Here is a 21189-nt window from a genome sequence, read left to right as displayed (position 1 = left end):
TATGTTCAGGTCCCGATCATTCAAAATCTTTTTCACTACATCCTTCCACCTCCAATTTGGTGTTGGAAGGTGGATGTGTTGGATATGAAATGTTTAAGGACAATATGTGGTGAGAGGTGGTTTGATAAGTAAGTTAAGAAGGCATAAGAGATGTGTGGTAATAAAAACAGTGTGACTGAGAGAGCAGAAAAGGCTATGCTGACATGGTTGGACATGTGGAAAGAATGAGTGAGGAAATGTTGACAAAGAGGATATAAGTGTCAGAAGTGGAAGAAACAAGAACAAGGAGACCAAATTGGAGATGGAGGGATGGAGCAAAAAATATTTTGAGCAATCTGGGCATTAGCATGATAGAATGAATTGGAACGATGTGGGATATTGGGGTTCACGTTCTATCAATGGACTGAGCTAGGGAATGTGAAATGTCTATGGAAAGGTTGCTGTGGCCTGGTTGTGGACAGGGAGCTGTAGTTTTGGTGCATTACACATAACAGCAGGAGAACAGATGTGAGTGGATGTGGCCTTTATTCATCTGTTCCTGGCGCTAACTCACTAACACAGGAAAAAGCGATCAAGATATACAAAAATCATAATAATAAGGCTCTGTGTCTAATTATGCAGGCGTGTGAATTGTGTAATAGTTTGAGAAAATTAAAGCAATGTGATTTACAAGGGACATATGCTGGGAATGAAGCAATGGGTTGTAGGAAATCAGGGAAAGGTCTGTAGAGCCTGGTTGTGGACAGGGATCTCTGGTTTCAGTGAATCACACCTAACAGTTGAGTGAATGTGAACAAATGATGTCATTTCTTCATCTGCTCATGGGGCTATATCCCTAATGTGGGAAATGGCGAACATTTGAGAAAAAACAATAATAGTAAATTTTTTCATACATATTCGTCATTTCCCATGTTAGCATCAAGAACACATATACAACATATCAGAGATATAGATTATTATAGCATATATGTGATAAATTTCAATTCTCAGTAACATTAAACCTAAAGATATATGAAACAATTCTCACTTACATCACAATTCACCTTGCCAGTAGAAACCACTTCTTTCCCTTCTGCTGCAATCTCTTTTTCTTCTCCTGAGCTAGTATTGACAACATAAGGCAACTGGCGGTTACTAGAACTCTTGCCGTTTCTCGTATTGGGTTCCTGCTCTGCACCACCTCCAAGCACAATCTTCAAAGGAGGAACCTTAGGTCCAGCACCAGAGCTTGATTCACTCTTTACATCATCTTCTGTGTCACTACTTTCTCCACCATTTTTTGTACTTGGAGGTTTAGGGCTGTTGGCAGCAGATCCCATTGGACTTTTGCGCTCCCCAGTTGCAGTTCCACAGGCTGAAGAAGACTGCTTAGCTCCTCCAGTTCCACTGTTATTTCCAGAACTGCCACGACCTCCAGATTTAATATTTTTGTCTGTAGTCCCTAATAAGAGTATAAATTTTCATTTAATGTTCTGTTTCTTAAAAATGAGTTTTGAAAAATCAAAAAATTTTCTCTCCAAGGCAATGTCCCATGAGCAAACCAGATTCTCTAAAAGTTTTACTAAGAAAATAAGGGTTTGGACCTTCCAACCCTCAGTATCATATGTGCGGAAGCACTGACTTTCCCTACCCTTTGTTATCCACTCAAACATGGTAGCAGCAGTTGGCTACACCCAGTAACAGGTATAGGTAAATCCCTTTCAAGTAAAAATTTCTTTAACAAGACTGTACTTCCATGATACTGCCTTGCCAAAGAGGGTACTTCCCTTACAGAGTCACCTCAAGCAGGGAAAGCCCAGTAACAATGATAATCCTAACTTACAAGTATTTACGACAGGATTTCACCAAAAGGTTGGGATAGCACGTAGTGATCACCGCAGGAAAATGTATAATCCAGAAGAACAATTTGAGTGAGTTGTGTTATTAAGTGCTATTTATGACAGGGAGACACTGTATGTTTGTGGACTGAAAGCCAGCAGCCCAGGTATGAGTGAAACAAAGTAAAGACAACTAACTGGACCAAAGGAGTGACAAAAGCTGCTGAACTGCAGGTATACTGCACAACATTCAGTAGCCCTTCCAGTACCCAGGTGGGTACTAACAAGAGTGGTAGACTATATAAAAAACTTGAACTTGCATAGATAAGCATAATGTGCATAACAAATGCATATCCAACAATAAAACATACCAGTGGGTCGACCTGCTCCTCTTCCTACACCCTTCACTCCTTCTTTTACTTCCTCTTTTCTTCTCTTTTTTCTTGCCTCCTCATCTTCTTCAGGTTCTGGCTCTCTTCCCCTCTTATCATTTTTTTCTTCTGTGGGAGTCCCCTCAACCCTAGTAGTTCCAGCTCCTTTGTCTTCCTCCTCTTCTCCTCTTCCCTCATCTTTGCTACATTTGAACTCGTAAACATCCTCACTGCTTTCCATCATGTTTCTGAAAATAATCAAATTCCTGAATTGTAGGAAGGAGTAATACAAGAAAGTTTTAACTTAATTGTACATCATGAAGAGGTATAAGCACTTGCTTAGTGGAGCAGAAGCACCTGTCTTTAACCTAAATTAGGCTAAGAATATGCATCTGTACAAAAGTAATTCACCCTTTGTAAATCAAAACAATAGTCTGAACAAAAGATATCTAAATTAACAAACTGATCATACTACAGGCATAATTAAGATAACCCCACAAACTGAACCTTGAATATAAATGCAAGGGCCGACAAACAAAATAAGCTTCATACCTATGCTTCCATATCATCAATAAATCTATGGTAGAAGATATGTAAGGCCATAAAAAGGAGGAAAGGGAGGAGGAGGAAAAGGAGAAAGAGGAGGACAGCAAAATGTACTTACTTTCCTGCCCCTCATCCCCTTCAATAGGAGTACTGCAGCACTCAGAAAACTAGTCACATTCTTTGAGTGGGACCATCAAGTCAAGAAATGTAGTGATGCTGTGCACACAACAGTGTGAGGAGAGTGCAAGGCTTTTTCTTTGACCAGCATGAAAGCTGCATCTTTGACATATGGGAACTTATAAAATGCTGAAATGGTGTTTGTAATGTTGGAGAGAGGGGTGATGTTGAAAACAAAGATGAGTAAATTACACATGCCAGGGAATGTAATCGAAGAATGGTGTACGCCTACTAAAGAGAAATTTAAGAATGGGTTGGGAGGGTATCTATTTAGTGTTAAAGGTGACTTCTTGCTTTCAATGTAACTATCAACAGGCAGAATCAGAAATCAATGGCATGTATGTAATTACCTATTTGTACAGCACAAAGAGGGAGTTTCAGTATCATGGGACCCCTCTCCAAAACATTCTCTACTATAAAACAACTTTTTAAAATTCTGTACGCTGTCTGCATTAGCCATCTTCATTCAATTAGTTCCATTCATCCACCAATCTTATGCTATAAAAGTACTTCACATCTTTTTTAAAAAGTTTCTTGCTAAATTTCATGTTATGTCCTCTGGATGTTTTGTTGCACTATATATCAATGAACCATTCACTGTCTTGCTGTAAATCTTCTTTAAAAACTTGAACACTGTTCTTGGATCAGAACTCACACTTCTCTTCCTATGTGGTACATTCAGTGACTGCCTGGGGTCAAATGCATAGGTTCAAATCCTGGTTGAGGCAGTTAGTCCACAGTCAACACAGCTGTTCATCCCCCCTAAGGGTTGGTCACCACTCTGTTCCTCCCAAATCGTATGCTTCAACATAACTTTCCACAGCGAACCCTCTCTCAATTTCTGTCATGAATCAGCATCAGCAGTAACTTGAAGTATACCTCCCAGTGTGCTTTCTCTATATCTGGGTCAGTGACAACCTTCATGTCCATGTCTTTATTTCTGGGGATTCTTGGTCTCATTCCAAGACATATTCCACAGTATTTTCTTCATCTCCTGAGTCACCCTCCAAAATATCAACAACCTTGCTTCCCCCCCGCACTACAAGCCTAAATTTACTGTGGCTTCCAATACACCTCCCTCATTATTTCTTGACTGACCCTAAACAGCTGTGTCAGTGACTACGGCTTCTCCATCGCACTCCATTTCAACATTTTCCACTTCTGGGTTTGTGCTTTTCGGTGATCTTTTCCCCCTTGTTGCATACAGAGGTTAATAACTGCAAAAGGTAAATACCAAAGGAACCACTGCAGTACACACTGAGAAACAAATTATCAAAGGAGTTAGGGGAGGAGATAAAATTTTTCTACAATAGGTGGTGAATGACTGCATTATAATGGAAAGTTTATATGGAAAGTATGAGACATAGGACTCCCTCATTATAAAACTCCCTCCCAGTACGAGAGAGAGAGAGAGAGAGAGAGAGAGAGAGAGAGAGAGAGTTAAAACATTACAAAATTTCCTATCAAAACTTACTATAGTGAAATAAAAAGTTAAAAATGTTCGTACTAAGTATTGTACTTACTTGGTATCGTGTGGTCTTGGTTTCTCTGGTGTGCGTGCAACAGTGTTGGGTAAACGAAGGGTAACTCTTGGTGACCCAGGCCCACCCCCAGGTTTTTCCTCAGATGACTTGTTGGCAGGAGGAGTCCGCCTAGACATACTTGTGCAACTGCCACCTGATGAATGAAATTAAATTTGAAGATTAAATGAAAAAGGTTTATAAACTTACACATTTAATATAGGGGAACTGTGGTTTTATACATGCACAAGATAATGAATATTTACTTATCTATTCATAATTACTCCAAGGTTCCTTTTCTGGAAGGGTCATTATGTTACCCCAGGGGTCTTGCAGCTTCAAGGTTGAGCTAAACTTAACAGCAGGGACAAGATGGAAAAGTTCTTTGATGAGGTTACTCTCTCTTTCATCAACTGATGATGATACAGCCTTACAATGGAGACTTTTCACTAGTTACACATCCTCATTCAGGCAGATTTTGACATCAATGAATGTGGTCAGTTTTGATGCAAGTGACAGTTGAGGGTATGACTGTGTGTGTATGTGTGTGTGTGTTGTGAATAAGAATGGTTAACAGCTTGTGGGGTTGTGCTGAAAAAGGAGAGGTGATTGGGAATACCCGAAATAAAAAAAATGACATCCATAAGTACACATTTGTACGTTGGAAAGATGTTACGGAGCCATTACTGGATTATACACTAAGATGGGAAGGGGATATTACTGTAATAGGCACTAATCAACAGGCCTTCGAAGGAGAGACTCTCTGGATATGAATGTGCTGGGATGTGATCACACTGGTGAAAGTGGGGATACAGGTTGGTAGAGGCTTCAGTTACAGACGAAATTATACGAGTAATAAGTGATCACAACTGGAAAAAACACTTGTGACAAGAGATAACAAAAGAGATAGTGTACAAATGGCAAAAGGTGAGAGCAAATGATGCTACAGGAGATGGTTAGGAATGAGAGATATTTAAGGAAGCACTGCTTGCAAGTGCAATAGAAGTGTGTAGCATGCAGATTTTGAGAGGTGACCAGTTAAAAAATGGTAGTGATGGGATGAGGGTTAAGTTGCCAGTGAAAGAGCAAAGAGAGGTGTGAGGGCATTATTTGCAAAAAAATGAGTGCAAGTGACCCAACTGGGAGATGTACAAAGGAAAATGGCAAGAGGTCTAGAGCAAGGAGCAGGGGCTGAAAAATGGCAAATGTGAAGGTATATGAACAATGAACAGTGCTATGGATCCCATAACTGACAAATAACTCTTGGATTAAATGTTATGGAATACCCTTCATGCATACTCAGGTTTTCCTAAAAGGTCTATGCATTCCAAGTGTTATTCATGGTTACTCCTTGACCTTTAAATCTGCCTTGCTTACCAATTTCCCCTATTGACGGCCCACTGTAACATGTACTTAAGTCTTTCCAAAACTTAGTTGTTGAAATAACTCTTCATTGAATTCCATTATGTTCTCCTCTGCACATTTACATTTTACTCTTCCTGTATACTCTCTCTCCACCTTTTGAACTTAACATCTTAACCTACTTTGGTTTTACCTATAAGACACCATGCTATACTATTTTGCTCCTCTTTGTATATGTCATGTATCATCATAAAGAATTTTGAGACTAAAACCATTCCTCAACGAGAAATCACTAAAATAAATAAAAAGATTTACAAGAATATACCTTCAATTAAGAATAAAAAATTTTCAGACAGAAATCTAAATCATAACAAGATAGCTATATCATCAAAAACACCTTTGTAATGTTGTGGGAGTTCGTCACTAGAAGATGAACCCAATTCCTGGATATGTCCACGTGCTGCTGCTTCAATTAGTGCCACAATACCCGGTGAACGGCAAACGTCTCGTGGGGTTTTCCCTCGTCGGTTCACAACATCAACACCAGCACCACACCTTAGTAAAAGCCGCACCAGCTGATTGAAGCAAGAGCAAGGTTAGACTGCTTTTAAAACATGACACACATTTCTCAAAAAGTAAATACATACATTGTACATTTACAAATATCAAAACTCACACACATTCTGTCTTACTGCATGTAAAACATTCAGTCACCAACACATGGCTAACTTTCAACATTTTGACAATAATATATGCAGCAATAAATATAACATACCAGCATTCACTTTTTTTGCTTTGTATATAAAATACATCAGTGTGAAAGCTACACTTGTCTACATGTGTGAGTAACATCATACTCAGGAATGGCATAATCAAAGATAATCTGAATAACCAAGTGACTTCATAACCTTCACAAGTTAATCATCCCATGCTTGTGCACTGCTTTTATTGCTTCAGTACCAACAAATTTTCATCATTCTTACTCTAATGACCATCACATAACAAATCCTAACTTCAGAATCTTCACATTTTACCATCCAACTATGATAAAAATTTCCATGGTTTTTTTGTGGGCATGTCCTTCACGTCCTTCTGGCACATGGTAATTGTGGGGATACCAAGGAGGGCATAATTTTTCCCATCCGTTCTTGGTGAGGGAGACCACTATAGATTTCTGATAGAACAATAAGTCAGCTGGATATATACATATATATATATATATATATACATATATCTTTTTTATACTTGATCGCCATTTTCCGCATCAGCGAGGTAGTGCTATGAAACAGACAAAGAATGGCCCATCCACACATATACGTTTATATATATATATACATAAACGCCCATAAACACAAATATACTTACATATACATATCAAAATATACTACATACACATACATATACATATTCAAACATGCTTGCCTTCATCCATTCCTGGCGCTAATTGGCTCTGCAGGAAAACGCATCACTACTGAATGCTGTACCTCAGGATGATATCTTTGACTGAATCATTTTGACAGCTGCCACACATGAGTAATTCTTATGCTTGTTTGTGATTAAGCTTTAATGAAAACAGTATCCCAACTCATTTGTTTAACATTCCATTCTTCAATCACTACATTTCTTTTCAATGTTGTCCTTAACACCACAATCTACTTCTTACTTACAGTTACTCTTATCATTGTTCTGTCTTAATGGGTCATCTCCACTATTTTCCTGAAACTCTACGACTATCTATATTTAGATGGCCAAATCAACCTACTCCTTTGCTTTTTATCCTTTTCTTTCAGGGCAAAAAAGGTGAAATATTATCTCTTTCAAAAGCTTTATTTCCACAACTCCAACAATATCAGGAGCATTTTTCTTAATATGATCCCTAAATTCCAACTCCATCATTTGTATGCACATTCTTTTCACTATAATATTTCCATCACCTAACACTCTTGATACAAATGGCCTTATTAAAAGCCATTGCACTTCTATGTCTGTAACCTGCAACTGTATCTACACCAATTCCAAAAATACACGCATACATTTACTACTTAAAATGTTCGAATCCAATTTGAAATAAGAAAATGGTATACTTCCAAAACAAATTACCTTGAAGTGGTTGTTGATGCATGCATCGTGTAGGGGCGTGTCATTATCTAAACCTTTGGCATTAACGTCAGCTCCCGCTTCAATCAACAACTTGGAGACATTGTAAAATCCCCGATTACATGCTTCATGTAGTGCACTCCAACCTGAAGACATTTATTAGAAATTAAAGTGCAGCAATCAGAAAAATGTTATTCTGGAGAAAGAAATGCATACAGCAAAATGTACAACTGGTAACCACTGCATTACTGCAGCTTTGATATTTCTCAATGCAGGAACAGAGTAAGGTAAGCTCCTTTGGTATGCAAAACTACTCTTTGCATCTTGATACAGCCTCAAAAGGTGACTTCCCATGTGCATTGTTACCATTTGCAGATGGGGTTCATGAACACATCAATTTGGCTACATTAAAAGCAATATTCAAGGGTGGATATTCAAGAAACTCCCAGGCCCCCTTCAAGCATTAAATGAACATGAGATCTATATTGTACCTTCCAAGTAGTTCGGACTGAAAACTCTGGTGCTTTCATCAAACAACAATGAAAACAACATACTGAAGAAGCTTTATATTTAACTGTGTGCAACCGTGAGCAGAGTGCAGCTGGAACCAAAAATACAGACTTGGCAGCATTGACCTTCTCACACATATTCAAGGGCTATGTCACCAAGAATTCTTGTCCTGGAATTATCATCTCAGAAAACAACACCAACTTTTGGAACCACAGCTAACTTCTTTACAGAAATTCATGATGATCTATTGGTCTGTCAGCTACTATGTGATCAACAGGTCACATCCATGTTCTGAATGTCAGCGAAGGAAGCAAGGCTAACCTAAGCTGATAATTCATCAAGTGCTACAATGCTTATGTAGTGTACAAAGAATACAATAGCAATTCCAGAGCTAGATTCTGAGCATTATATCTAATTAAGATAAAATACAGCAAAAGTAGTGACGGTATTGCATAACACGGAATATATGGGTTAAATAACATAAAAGTGAGTTATACACTTGTAAAATTCAACAAAACCCAAAGTTTCCTTAATGCAATCTTCAGTCCTCTACTCCACATCCTGGGTTTGATCAATCTTGGATGCCGGGAAAAGTTGCTAATCGACCAAGCTGTCGGAAGTCACAGTCCACAAGCCCACGTAGTACCCACAGCCAGGATAGTTTAAAACAACTTGTAAATGCTTGCTCAGAGCCCCTATCAACTTATCTACTGTCCATACCATGTTGTTTTAGGCAGTTCTAGGCAATGTTGAAGCGTCTTGGTCCAAGGATGTTCAAAATGTTATCTATTCTTACATAAAACATAAATCTAAATTTCAGAAATGGCATTTGATTGTCTTCTATGCATGCTGAGCCAGCAGAATGTTATTTTCTGACCTACAAGTAGTCAAGAATTGTCTCAATGTTCAAAATCAAAGTCGAAATATCCAAGTCGCACACATGACTGAGCACTGGGCAACTGTCGATGAATGTCAATAAACAGACAGTCCAAGTAGCCATGCAATCTCCAGCAGCAGACCTGTTTACTGTCCACAGACTATGAAACATTCTAGCTAATTCAGGAAGTTTTCATTACATAGTTAATTTTCTACAGGTTTCACCCCTTTTACATTTCTAAACTTCACATTAACCCTGATGTAAATACCCCTCGTTACTATTGCCTTAATATTGTATAATAAAATATAATGCTCCACAACTCTACACTAGCACTGTAGAACAAAATCACTCAATACCGAAAGCTACTAGCAATGCGGAGCAAAACTAGACTCCCGGCGTAAATATTATAAAATGTATGTCCACACGGTAACTAGTTTTGTAAACCAGTTGTTTAGATTAGGTATGTATATTCTATATTCAATTTCACATAGTAGTTGACATATTTGGAGGATTTGGGGGGGGGAACTACCTGGAAAACTATGAAATTACAAAACACTAAGAACACACTTCTTGGGTATATCAAGGCAATAAACAACACAGGACGACATTAAACGGAAAATCTGACATAAGCAAACTCCTACCATGAATCTATTACTGCCTGACTTGCATAAGAGTCAACTTACTAACCTTCAGTAATATGGACTACTTTCAGTGCAGCAACATTGGACGAAAAGGCTCCCTAATCGTTCAAAACCATTCTGAACTGAGAAAACAGAATCAAGAGTGCCCTAAAACGACTGGGTTTGGCTCCGAGAAGATTACAACCACTCCTTTGGCATCCCCTAAGATGTGGTAGCCATTTTAGGTAACGCGGTTAAACTGTTACACGGATTCATCCCAAGAGGATGAAGATGGATCCATGCCAAGCATACATCCAGCACTCAGGTCACAGCAGGAAGCTCATCCACCATGAATGACAGTAAATGCTACGTCTACAAGCCTGTGGAGTTACAAGAGACGCCCAAACCAGAGGTCAACCAACCCACACAAAGCAAAAATCTTTCGTTACTCTCTCGACAACGCTCCTTATCTTTCTCTCTACTTTCTCTTACATTTTCTGATAATCATGGAATGCTCAGGAATATATCTGATCTTTCTCACAAACCGTAAGGCTGATAAGAACTTACTTGGCGTAAAACAAGGAAAACAACGCACCACTATTACTTAGTACAACGTAACTTCGAAATCTTACGAAAAAATATTATTTACTTCTAAAGCTGTTTGACTTCCTTCTTCTGTCAATACTATAAATAAACATGAAATACAAAAAAATGTTTTCAGATGTATATATTACGTTTAATGATGTACACTGCAATATTAACCGAACAAAGAATGCAGTCTTCCCATTTTTACTCGGTTCCATTACCTCCATTTTCTTTGACGATCTCCACCACGAGGTAGTCTTTCGTGGAATCAAAAACTAACATGAATAATTCGTAAATTTATATTTTCAACGGCAAAAATCATTACTATCACTTACTTAGATATTTCTTTAAGTAATTTACGACTTTGCATACACTCACAAAGCAATTTACGTATTCTTCCTTAAGTAAACTTAATTACATTAAGTGCCTTGGCTGAACACCCTTATATTACACGAGTTACGTTAATGCTAATACAAAATTCACCAAAATGAGTTTCTTACACCAATAAATATACGAAGACTACCTGCTGACAAACTTATGTGGATTCACATGAAAACCTGAGTATTAAACAGCATTTATATATGTTCCACTAATATTGTTTTAAGTTTTACTATGTATCATTCATCTTCAAAATTTTGGCAGAAATAAAGTATAACCAAAGTCTATGTGATATTACTGCTTGCATTTCCTAAACTTACATTCCATTATATATATCTTCAGCGCCAATTCTATCCACGTATATTGAAATAATTGTATACAGCTTCTTAAATTCTATACACATCCCCATACCACATACAATATATCAAATTGAAACATGAAATTCTAATTCCGGAGATTATGACTTTTCGACTTTCCATGCTCAGTTTATTCTTCACATGACACTGGCCTCCATTAGCACTTTCATCTTCATACAGAAAACTATTCCTCTGAATCTGTCTATCTCTTGTGTAACTTAAGTCTTTTTTGCACCTTTATCACGCATAGTCTTGATTATCCTCGAGGATCTACAATATGTTCTACCTGACCATAACAAGCTTACAAAACTTCCCTCCCTGGCCTTCCTTTTGCCTTTTCTTCCTATCACATATCTATCATATTATTATCAATTCTGTTCTCTTTTCAAATGTACTACATAATTTATCCAACTTTACTGTTTATAATTTTCACATGTCCTGGCCTTTTTAAACCAATGTATCACATTCATACACAAAGCTCAAGAAAATGCCCCAACATGCAACCCAAACTTTGTACTTGCCATATACCATGGCTTCCAATTTTACAATAAAATGATGTAATATTACACATAATACTAATCCTTAATCATTCTATCTTTTCCAAACCACCTGTTTCCAGAGTGTAATGAAAAAGTTAAAACATTTCTGATGAACCTATAAAAAAGTAAATTCCTGAACATACAGCATACCAAAAAAGAAAGGTAATTCTCTTATAATCTTCACTACAAACACTTATAAAATTTCTTTAATATGACAAGACCATGACTTCCATTATATATGTGCAAGTTGAAATGAAAATTGGTAAGGGAAGGAAGATAGAGGAAGGAATAACGGAAATATAAAAGTGTTCATAATTATATCCATATGGATGCATCAGAAAGCCGCATGGGTCAGAATGTTGAATCATGTCAATTCCTGAAAGCTAAATTTACTAATCTACGTTCTAATGTGGGGTTCTAGAAGAGTTAGTTGTCAATGTCTCAGTGGTATTCACTAAATTTATTCCACAGTCCAAGAATGGCCACCATTGGAAAAAGAGATCAAGACATCCATGAGCCATAGAGACAAAGTGTTATTTAGTCTATGGTTAAGTGGAGCCATCCACAAATAAAAGGCAGGTCAATTAGTTTATGGAATACAGAACTCAGTAACTTACACACAAACACACATGCAGAGGAGTCAGGGGTGACCTGTTCACAACTTTAAGTTTCTGAAACAGATTGATGACACAGACAATGAACAGGTTCTTCAAGAGATGTGGGGATATAACAACCAGAGGACAACTTGACATTAAACAAGAAACTTGTTGAAAAAGATGTGAAGTATTTACATAGTTTAAGAGTGATGGACGAATGGAATAAAATGAATGAATACATGGTAATGCATACAACATACAGAAAATTAAAAAGTCGTATGACAGAAGAGCATGTTTTAAGAGATTGTGCCTCAAGAGTGTAAAATTCATTCCCTGTATCATCCAGATATGTAATTGCAGACACAATTAGTAATAATGGGACATTTCTGTTATAAAGAGACCAATGAATCTGGATTTTCACGGACAAAAATCATGGAGACTCGAGTTCTTGAGTGTATACTGGAAAATTCCTATACCAGGATGTCAATTTCAACCAATCTCAGCAATTCTATGCCTATCTATATCTCTGATGCCTGTTCCCAACCAGAACTCCCTCAAGAAGGTGGCCATGACAAAAAAGTCTTCTTAACAAGTGAACTCATAATGCCTTATACAAGTGCACTGCACCGGCATTTCACAAATCCTCAGGCACCTTACCAAGAGCCACACATACAATGAAAATCCTAACTAACCAACAAGAAACTCAACTGCAATCCCAGCCAATTAGCTGCCACACATCATCTTACACAATGCTTTCACCACCTCTTCTTTCATTAGACCACTTTCCAGATTCTCTCACCTCACATACTTCCAAGTCTAAAACATCCCACATTTGCCATCATATTGTCAAACACATACTCACACCTCATTTCTGCCTATTACATTTCCTTTTCACCTCCTTTCTGCCCCAACACTTCCATGTTTGCCCCCTTCACCATTGTTATCATATTTTCATCACATTAGTAACCTTCAAAATATTTTTTTATTCTCCCTGAAGTTTACTGATACTCACCCATCTCAACTCTCATTTGTCTTTACTCAGACCCTGCACCTTCCTCATGATGTCCTGCTGATATTTTTTGTACACACAATTTACTTTTCTCTTTCACAGGCAAATTAACTTCCTCATCCCACCACACACTAACCTTTCTCACCTGTCTGCCTTCTGCAAGCCACGCATTTTTTCACACAAGTTAGTAGTGCTCCCCTAAACATCTGGGTCATATGATAAAGTGAGTTAAGGACTTAAAAACTTTTTCTTAGAGCAAATTGTGTTATCTCATATATTGCAAAGTTTCAATGGGACTATAAGGTTAGAAACCAAAGGCCAAATGATGCACAAAAAGTTCTCAGTTAGTGTATTAAAACAAAATACATAATTGTAGAAAATAAAACAAGCAGAGAAGTTGCTGTAAATAAAGGAAGAGTGGGTTGACTCTGCGCCAGACAGCTCAATTGACTCTAGCCCACACCATCATTCTGCATTTGACTGCCTCCTGGTTGTTCCTACTGCCACTGGCACCATCTATTTAGGAAAAATAAAATAAACTTTAATCACAGTTTTGTTTTCTATTCATCAGGTTTAGTTTATGTCACAATTTCTGCATACAAAAAATGCCTTTTTCACTTACCATTAATATCTGTTTCCATGGCTTCTTCTTTCTACCCCTTGCCACAATGTGCCATGCCTGTTCATGGCAAAATTAAACAGAATATTAATTGCAATAACTTATATTCTCTTCATCGAGTTCAGTTCCCAAAGTCATTCATCATTGTTTGTTACCAAGAGGAAAAAGGAAGGTCAGTAAGGTGCTCTAGATCACTCCCAGAATTGTAACATTCAGAACTGTTTCAAGTGAAGATGAACTTCCTAAGCTATTTTAACAGATAACTAATGATTGGATTTTGGGTGGGGCAGACTACACAGTTGTGTGGGGACCCCCCCCCCACAAAAAAAAAGTTTCATTAGTGCCTATCATGCTCTTCTTCAGTTGCACAGTACGTCCTTTCTGTATCTCTTCAGGCACTCTAAAATTTGTTTTAATTCTCTGAATGATATAAAGTCTCTGCTGTGAAGTCCAAATTGTATCATGTAAGGAGTAATACCTACTGTGACACGAAGATATGTTAACGTCTAACCAGTGGTCTCTCTTTTCTCTCTTCCTTTCTCTAAGGCTTTCTATAGCTATGTTAAACAAATGTAAGCAGTAAGCATAAGAACCAAGCATGAAACTTTATCAAAAAAGAAGTCAGATGATGTCAGAAATCTTAAAATAAAATAGTGGATGGAGCAAATGATAACAGCAAACAAAAGTTCAAAAAGCTGTATGACATCAAAACCCAAGAGATTGGGTCCAATGAATGTAGAACTCCTTCCCCATACAACATAAAGGTGAAAATATGCAACCACAGTCATACAGTCAAACTGACAAAATCAGAGAGACATATGGACAAAAAAGCAGACACTACTTAATGGATAGCTAACATATGCTTTGTCCACCTGGAGCTGAGAGATTACTTGGAAGACTCTGCGCAAAAAGAAAATAGGAGACAGAATAGGTTCAGTGAGAGTAGACGGTGACACAGGATTATAAGCAGATTCATCCAAAGGTGAATTATAGGAGTGTAAGGTACCAAATAGTGCAGCTTTATCTGTTGAAGAGTTAGCTGTAAATTGATCAAGTCAGAAAAAAGGAGATTGCACTACAGAATTTACTGGGAATATCTGACATAATGGACCAAAGTGATTTGTCATTGGAAGAAAAAGTCATATCAACACACTATCTAAATGAAAGTGTTTTTAATCATGGAGAAGAGATCTACAGTGTGATTCCGCACAGAAATGAAAGCAGAGTGGGTTTCAGGAGAAGATAACTTCAAGACCTTGTACATTCTGTCCCTGTACTTGCAGCATAAATCTAAACCTAGTCATATGAGAAAAAAACAGCCATTCAATGCTCCTCCTGCAATGTCTATTACTTCAAATATGAAATTAAATGTGCTTAAGCAAGGGGATCAACTTTTGTATGGAGTAATGATGATCAAGTACCTAAATGAATTGTATTTCAAAATGTACGAAATTTGACATCAAGAAAAAACTGCAGTACTACACAGTAATAACACTACTACTAAATCACAGTAATAACATTGCTATAAAACTCCTATAATCAAGAATAATTCCTATAAACAATTCATTTATTTTTTACTTATCATACTTAATCGTTGTCTCCCGTGTTAGCGAGGTAGTGAAAGGAAACAGACAAAAGAATGGTCTAACCCACCCACATACACATGTGTATACATAAACAATATTTACAGTACTACACTTGGGTGTTTTTGGATAATTTGTGAATATTAGCCAGTCACTATAGACATGGTCCCAGTGTCTGTAAGGTTCTGCTATAATGTACTAAAACAGAAGCTTTTACACTCACAATCTATGTCTGTGTCTATGGCACCAGCCTGCTCTGACACTGCAGCTACCACATCTGTCACCATCACTGAGACCGACAGCCCCCAAGTCTACTGTTGCCATCCTTACACCATCTCTATTCAGAAGAAAATTAAATACAGCATTAATCACAACATTTTTTCTACTTACCAGACTCATTCTCTTATGTCATTAATTAATTCATGCACAACTTCTACATCTGGCTCCATGGAAAATCTATGATTTTTTCCTCATCTTTTCATGAAACAATTTTGTTTGACAACACTAAGCAGGAAGAATAGATAAGTATGCACTCACCTTTGGGAGAAACTGGTAATGGAATGGAGCAAAAGGACTAATCATCTTCTGCTGTTGCTGGACAATTTCGTCTAAAAGCAGCAACAGACGTAAGAGGTCCGCTTGAGCTCATCAGTCAGTCATGCAGCTCTTGAGATTGGAAGGTTTTATCTTTACCGTGTGAAGTACCTCAGGCAGGGTAGAAAGAATACTTCCCACGAATTTCCTGCGTGTTGTAGAAGGCGACTAAAAGGGGAGGAAGTGGGGGGGCTAGAAATCCTCCCCTTCCGTTTATAATTTTCCAAAAGAAGGAACATAGAGGTGGGCCAATTGAGGATATACCCTCTAAGGCTCACTCCTCGGTTCTCAACGCCACCTCGCTAACGCGGGATAAGGCGAACATGTATGGATGGAATGGAAGAGTACCGCACCGCGTTATTAGGAATGAGCCATGTTATATTGAAATAAAGGAAGGAATCGTAGGTGTCACTTTATCGAGAAACTGGTAATAAAAATTTCCTCATCAGGAGGACACATAGTGTGTAATTACCTATCTATACTGCACAGGGTGGGAGTTTTCCACTCATGCGGCCCCATCTCTTTAATCATTCTCTATCATCATAAGACTTTTTTAAATTCATGTTTGCTGTCGGCATTAACCATGTCCTCAGTCATTCTATTTCAATCATCCATCAATCTTATCCTTTAAAAGTACTTCTTTACATCTTTTCTAAAAAGTCTCTTGCTTAATTTCAACTTATGTCCTCTGGTTGTTCTGTCACATCTCTCGAAGAAGTGTTCATTTTCCAAATGATTGTTTTGTTAAAAATCTAAAGATTTCCCATCATTCTTCTCTCTTCTAAGCTGGACAAATCAAAGCCACACTCCTTTTGCTCTAATTCAGCTCTCTTAATTTTGATACCATCTTTGCTGTCCTCCTCTGGACCTTTTCTATTAGCTCTTTGTTTCTAGTTTTGGCCTTATGTAGGATATAAACAGCTTGCTAAACATTTACTTATCTATATACTTGAGAGCTATTCTGACATCTGCCACATGACAGTTTGTCTCCAACAAATCCCCTACTGTGGAACACTGGTGACAGGGTAGGGATGATGTTGACTGCTGACTCACAAGTCCTTCTCACATATATAAAGTTGAAGCTTAGTTCTTGATTGATAATAATCTTATTGAGGCCCTTCCTTCACTTTTTCCCCCTCCTCATTACTTTACATTTGCTTGAGATGATTTTCATCAACCAGGTATCATACCAATGTTAGAGCAACAGTACATCACACAATTAGAGCAATGGCTCACCCAAAAGAGAATGTCTTCATTCCCCAAAAACTCCACCATCACATTCTTAAACCTGGAGATATGAATCCAGACTACCACTGAACAGTCAAACACTTCCAATTAACAAAATTCCAACCATGCTGGGTGTCAAATACGACAAACAAATGATATTTACTTGCCACATCACAAACATCTAGAAAAAATCCTTAAGTCCTCTAAAAACAATTCATCGGCTTCACCCTAAACTGTGCTTTACCTGCCTGGTCATCCACCCTGTCTAAAGCAAACAAAGCGAAGCAGCAAACTGCACAAACGACTGCTACTAGCAGCTGGAACAACACATCTTAGATGCTAATGACATATATAGACATTAAAATCAAGTAAAGATCAAATTGTTCCCCTTCTACCTACTGTATATAAAAATGAAGTAAAGGTCAATTCTTCCCCTAGCAACAAAATTGGCAGATATCAGGAAAATAAACAAATTGAAATGAGTATCTAGAAAGGCTCACTTAAGAGTATTTGTATTGTACTTACCAGCATAATCAGTGGCATTCACATCTGCCCCTTGAGATATAAGCTGTGCTATACGGTCAGTATCCCCTTTGATGGCAGCCACATGAAGAGGGGTTTCACCACGTTCATTGCGTTTGTTAACACCACGACCAAAATTTGGAGTGCTTGGTGTACGGGGGCTACTAGAACAGTTCAGTTCTGCCTTTTCTGAAAAGAGATGGAAACTAACACTGTATAATGGTTAACAGCAAGCTGAAGAGGATACAGGCATAGAAGACAATTGCACAAAAAGTGGTGTATATGACCTAGAAAGTACTTAATCCATGTCAAGTGTGAGAGAGTCATACATGGACTTCCAAGCTAATATCAGTCCTTCTCACTTTTTCATACTGAATACTAAAGAAGATTTACAAAAGTAAAACCCTTTAATCACATCTCCAACTTCACATACAATACAATTCTACTGCAACTATTCACAGGTCAGTTTTTTGGCTATGACACCTGCAATATCTTGAGCCCTAATAAATTCTTTACTCACATTCATCTATCCAGCAGTAATGAGAGGATGACAATGAGGGTATATATGTCAGAAATGGAAGGAACAAGTTTATGAGGGAAACCATAGGGGAGATGGAAAGCTGGAGAGAAAGATGCTGGAAATCCTCACCTCCAGTTTTACTTTTCCAAAAGAAAGAACAGAGAAGGGGCCAGGTGAGGATTTTTTCCTCAAAGGCTCAAGTCATCTGTTCTTTATGCTACCTTGCTAATGCAGGAAATGGTAAAGAAGGAACAGAGAAGGGGGCCAAGTGAGGATTTCCCTCAAAGGCTCAGCCCTTTGTTCTTAACGCTACCTCGCTAATGCGGGAAATGGCGAATAGTATAAAAAAACATTATACATATATATATATATATATATATATATATATATATATATATATATATATATATATATATATATAACAATATATATAAATATATATTTTCTTTTTTTTTTTTGCTTTGTTGCTGTCTCCCGCGTTTGCGAGGTAGCGCAAGGAAACAGACGAAAGAAATGGCCCAACCCACCCCCATACACATGCCTTGATTCAATCCACTGACAGCACGTCAACCCCGGTATACCACATCGCTCCAATTCACTCTATTCTTTGCCCTCCTTTCACCCTCCTGCATGTTCAGGCCCCGATCACACAAAATCTTTTTCACTCCATCTTTCCACCTCCAATTTGGTCTCCCTCTTCTCCTCGTTCCCTCCACCTCCGACACATATATCCTCTTGGTCAATCTTTCCTCACTCATTCTCTCCATGTGCCCAAACCACTTCAAAACTCCCTCTTCTGCTCTCTCAACCACGCTCTTTTTATTTCCACACATCTCTCTTACCCTTACGTTACTTACTCGATCAAACCACCTCACACCACACGTTGTCCTCAAACATCTCATTTCCAGCACATCCATCCTCCTGCGCACAACTCTATCCATAGTCCACGCCTCGCAACCATACAACATTGTTGGAACCACTATTCCTTCAAACATACCCATTTTTGCTTTCCGAGATAATGTTCTCGACTTCCACACATTCTTCAAGGCTCCCAGAATTTTCGCCCCCTCCCCCACCCTATGATCCACTTCCGCTTCCATGGTTCCATCCGCTGCCAGATCCACTCCCAGGTATCTAAAACACTTCACTTCCTCCAGTTTTTCTCCATTCAAACTCACCTCCCAATTGAATTGACCCTCAACCCTACTGTACCTAATAACCTTGCTCTTATTCACATTTACTCTTAACTTTCTTCTTTCACACACTTTACCAAACTCAGTCACCAGCTTCTGCAGTTTCTCATATGAATCAGCCACCAGCGCTGTATCATCAGCGAACAACAACTGACTCACTTCCCAAGCTCTCTCATCCCCAACAGACTTCATACTTGCCCCTCTTTCCAAAACTCTTGCATTCACCTCCCTAACAACCCCATCCATAAACAAATTAAACAACCATGGAGACATCACACACCCCTGCCGCAAACCTACATTCACTGAGAACCAATCACTTTCCTCTCTTCCTACACGTACACATGCCTTACATCCTCGATAAAAACTTTTCACTGCTTCTAACAACTTGCCTCCCACACCATATATTCTTAATACCTTCCACAGAGCATCTCTATCAACTCTATCATATGCCTTCTCCAGATCCATAAATGCTACATACAAATCCATTTGCTTTTCTAAGTATTTCTCACATACATTCTTCAAAGCAAACACCTGATCCACACATCCTCTACCACTTCTGAAACCACACTGCTCTTCCCCAATCTGATGCTCTGTACATGTCTGGGGCAGGAAAGTATGAAGTACATTACCTTACCTCATGACCCTGCCCCAGGACTCTCTTCCTAAGAGGTTTTTGTAGTGCTCCGAGAATTTACCACGTCTATTAGGCAGGATCACAAATTAAAAAGTACAGTGATGTGTTTGTGGGGAGAACACACAACAGCTGAATAAGTGTTATTTTTGTTCATGGTGTAACTTGCATCATAGACATTAGGGGTCTTATGATACTGCAGATATGCAATATAGCTCAGTTCATTTCCTTGGCTTGCAGATGTGTCGCCTATAACAAACTGCATACAATTATAAGTGAAATCTGTTTCATCCACTCACTGTAAAATTTTCTGATAATTAGAATAGATGGTGATACACAAAAAACATATAGAACCAACCTGGAGGTGATGGTGAGGACATCTGCATAAGAAGAGCAATCTGCTGCCTCTCTGACATGGGCATGACTGGCCGGCTTGGAGTACGGTGGGTTGCGGCTACATCTTCAGCCCACCCCACCATTGTTTTTCCAGTACCAGCACTGTTGCACGCTTCACTAGTGTTGGTGTTGTTAACACTCTTCTTCTGGCTACCAATATTGATGTTGTTGAAGGTATCAGTCAGGCCCAAATGTTCACTACAGTTTTTACTTCTTAATTCACCATTACCTGTACAAAATTAACACTTGTAAATATGTCATATATAAACGAAGTCCATCAGTTACAAAAACCAAATGATGTCAACATGAAAGGCAACAACACAACCAACAATACATGCTCATGTCATGGATATCAATAAATGAATGTTTCGATTATTTCATGCATGATGAGAAGACCAAATACATGAAAGTTAGACCAGTACACTACCTGGCTCATTCTCCTTCTGTTCCTTGCTGGCACTGAAGAGTTTGCGCTTGGAGTTGACTGGCCTCACCATTGTGGTTACCCATCAGGCTGCAAAATAAAAAAAATAATGCTTGCTTC

General features: G+C 38.3%; 1 protein-coding gene and 1 long non-coding RNA gene across 3 annotated transcripts in view; both read right to left on the bottom strand.

The window, feature by feature from the left end:
* The window catches only part of LOC139747291 (uncharacterized), a 41042-nt gene that overhangs the window by 17079 nt on the left and 2774 nt on the right, over window positions 1-21189 (bottom strand). For both annotated transcript variants that reach the window (XM_071659405.1, XM_071659406.1), the window contains exons 2-9: window positions 21073-21159; window positions 20608-20874; window positions 17909-18094; window positions 7894-8036; window positions 6191-6368; window positions 4435-4588; window positions 2189-2436; window positions 1032-1441 (exon numbers count right to left, since the gene is read on the bottom strand). In XM_071659405.1, the coding sequence (XP_071515506.1) occupies window positions 1032-1441; window positions 2189-2436; window positions 4435-4588; window positions 6191-6368; window positions 7894-8036; window positions 17909-18094; window positions 20608-20874; window positions 21073-21142 (1656 nt within the window). In that variant the 5' untranslated portion in view covers window positions 21143-21159. The remainder of the gene's footprint in view (window positions 1-1031; window positions 1442-2188; window positions 2437-4434; window positions 4589-6190; window positions 6369-7893; window positions 8037-17908; window positions 18095-20607; window positions 20875-21072; window positions 21160-21189) is intronic.
* On the bottom strand, window positions 12698-17896 carry LOC139747295 (uncharacterized). The gene is made up of 3 exons (XR_011712366.1): window positions 15786-17896; window positions 13983-14039; window positions 12698-13876 (listed from the first exon to the last, which is right to left on the bottom strand). It is a non-coding gene; the product is annotated as an uncharacterized lncRNA (long non-coding RNA).

Source organism: Panulirus ornatus, chromosome 68 (assembly GCF_036320965.1).
Source record: "Panulirus ornatus isolate Po-2019 chromosome 68, ASM3632096v1, whole genome shotgun sequence".
In the NCBI taxonomy this organism is placed as follows: domain Eukaryota; kingdom Metazoa; phylum Arthropoda; class Malacostraca; order Decapoda; family Palinuridae; genus Panulirus; species Panulirus ornatus.
This window is presented reverse-complemented; position numbering and strand designations above follow the sequence as displayed.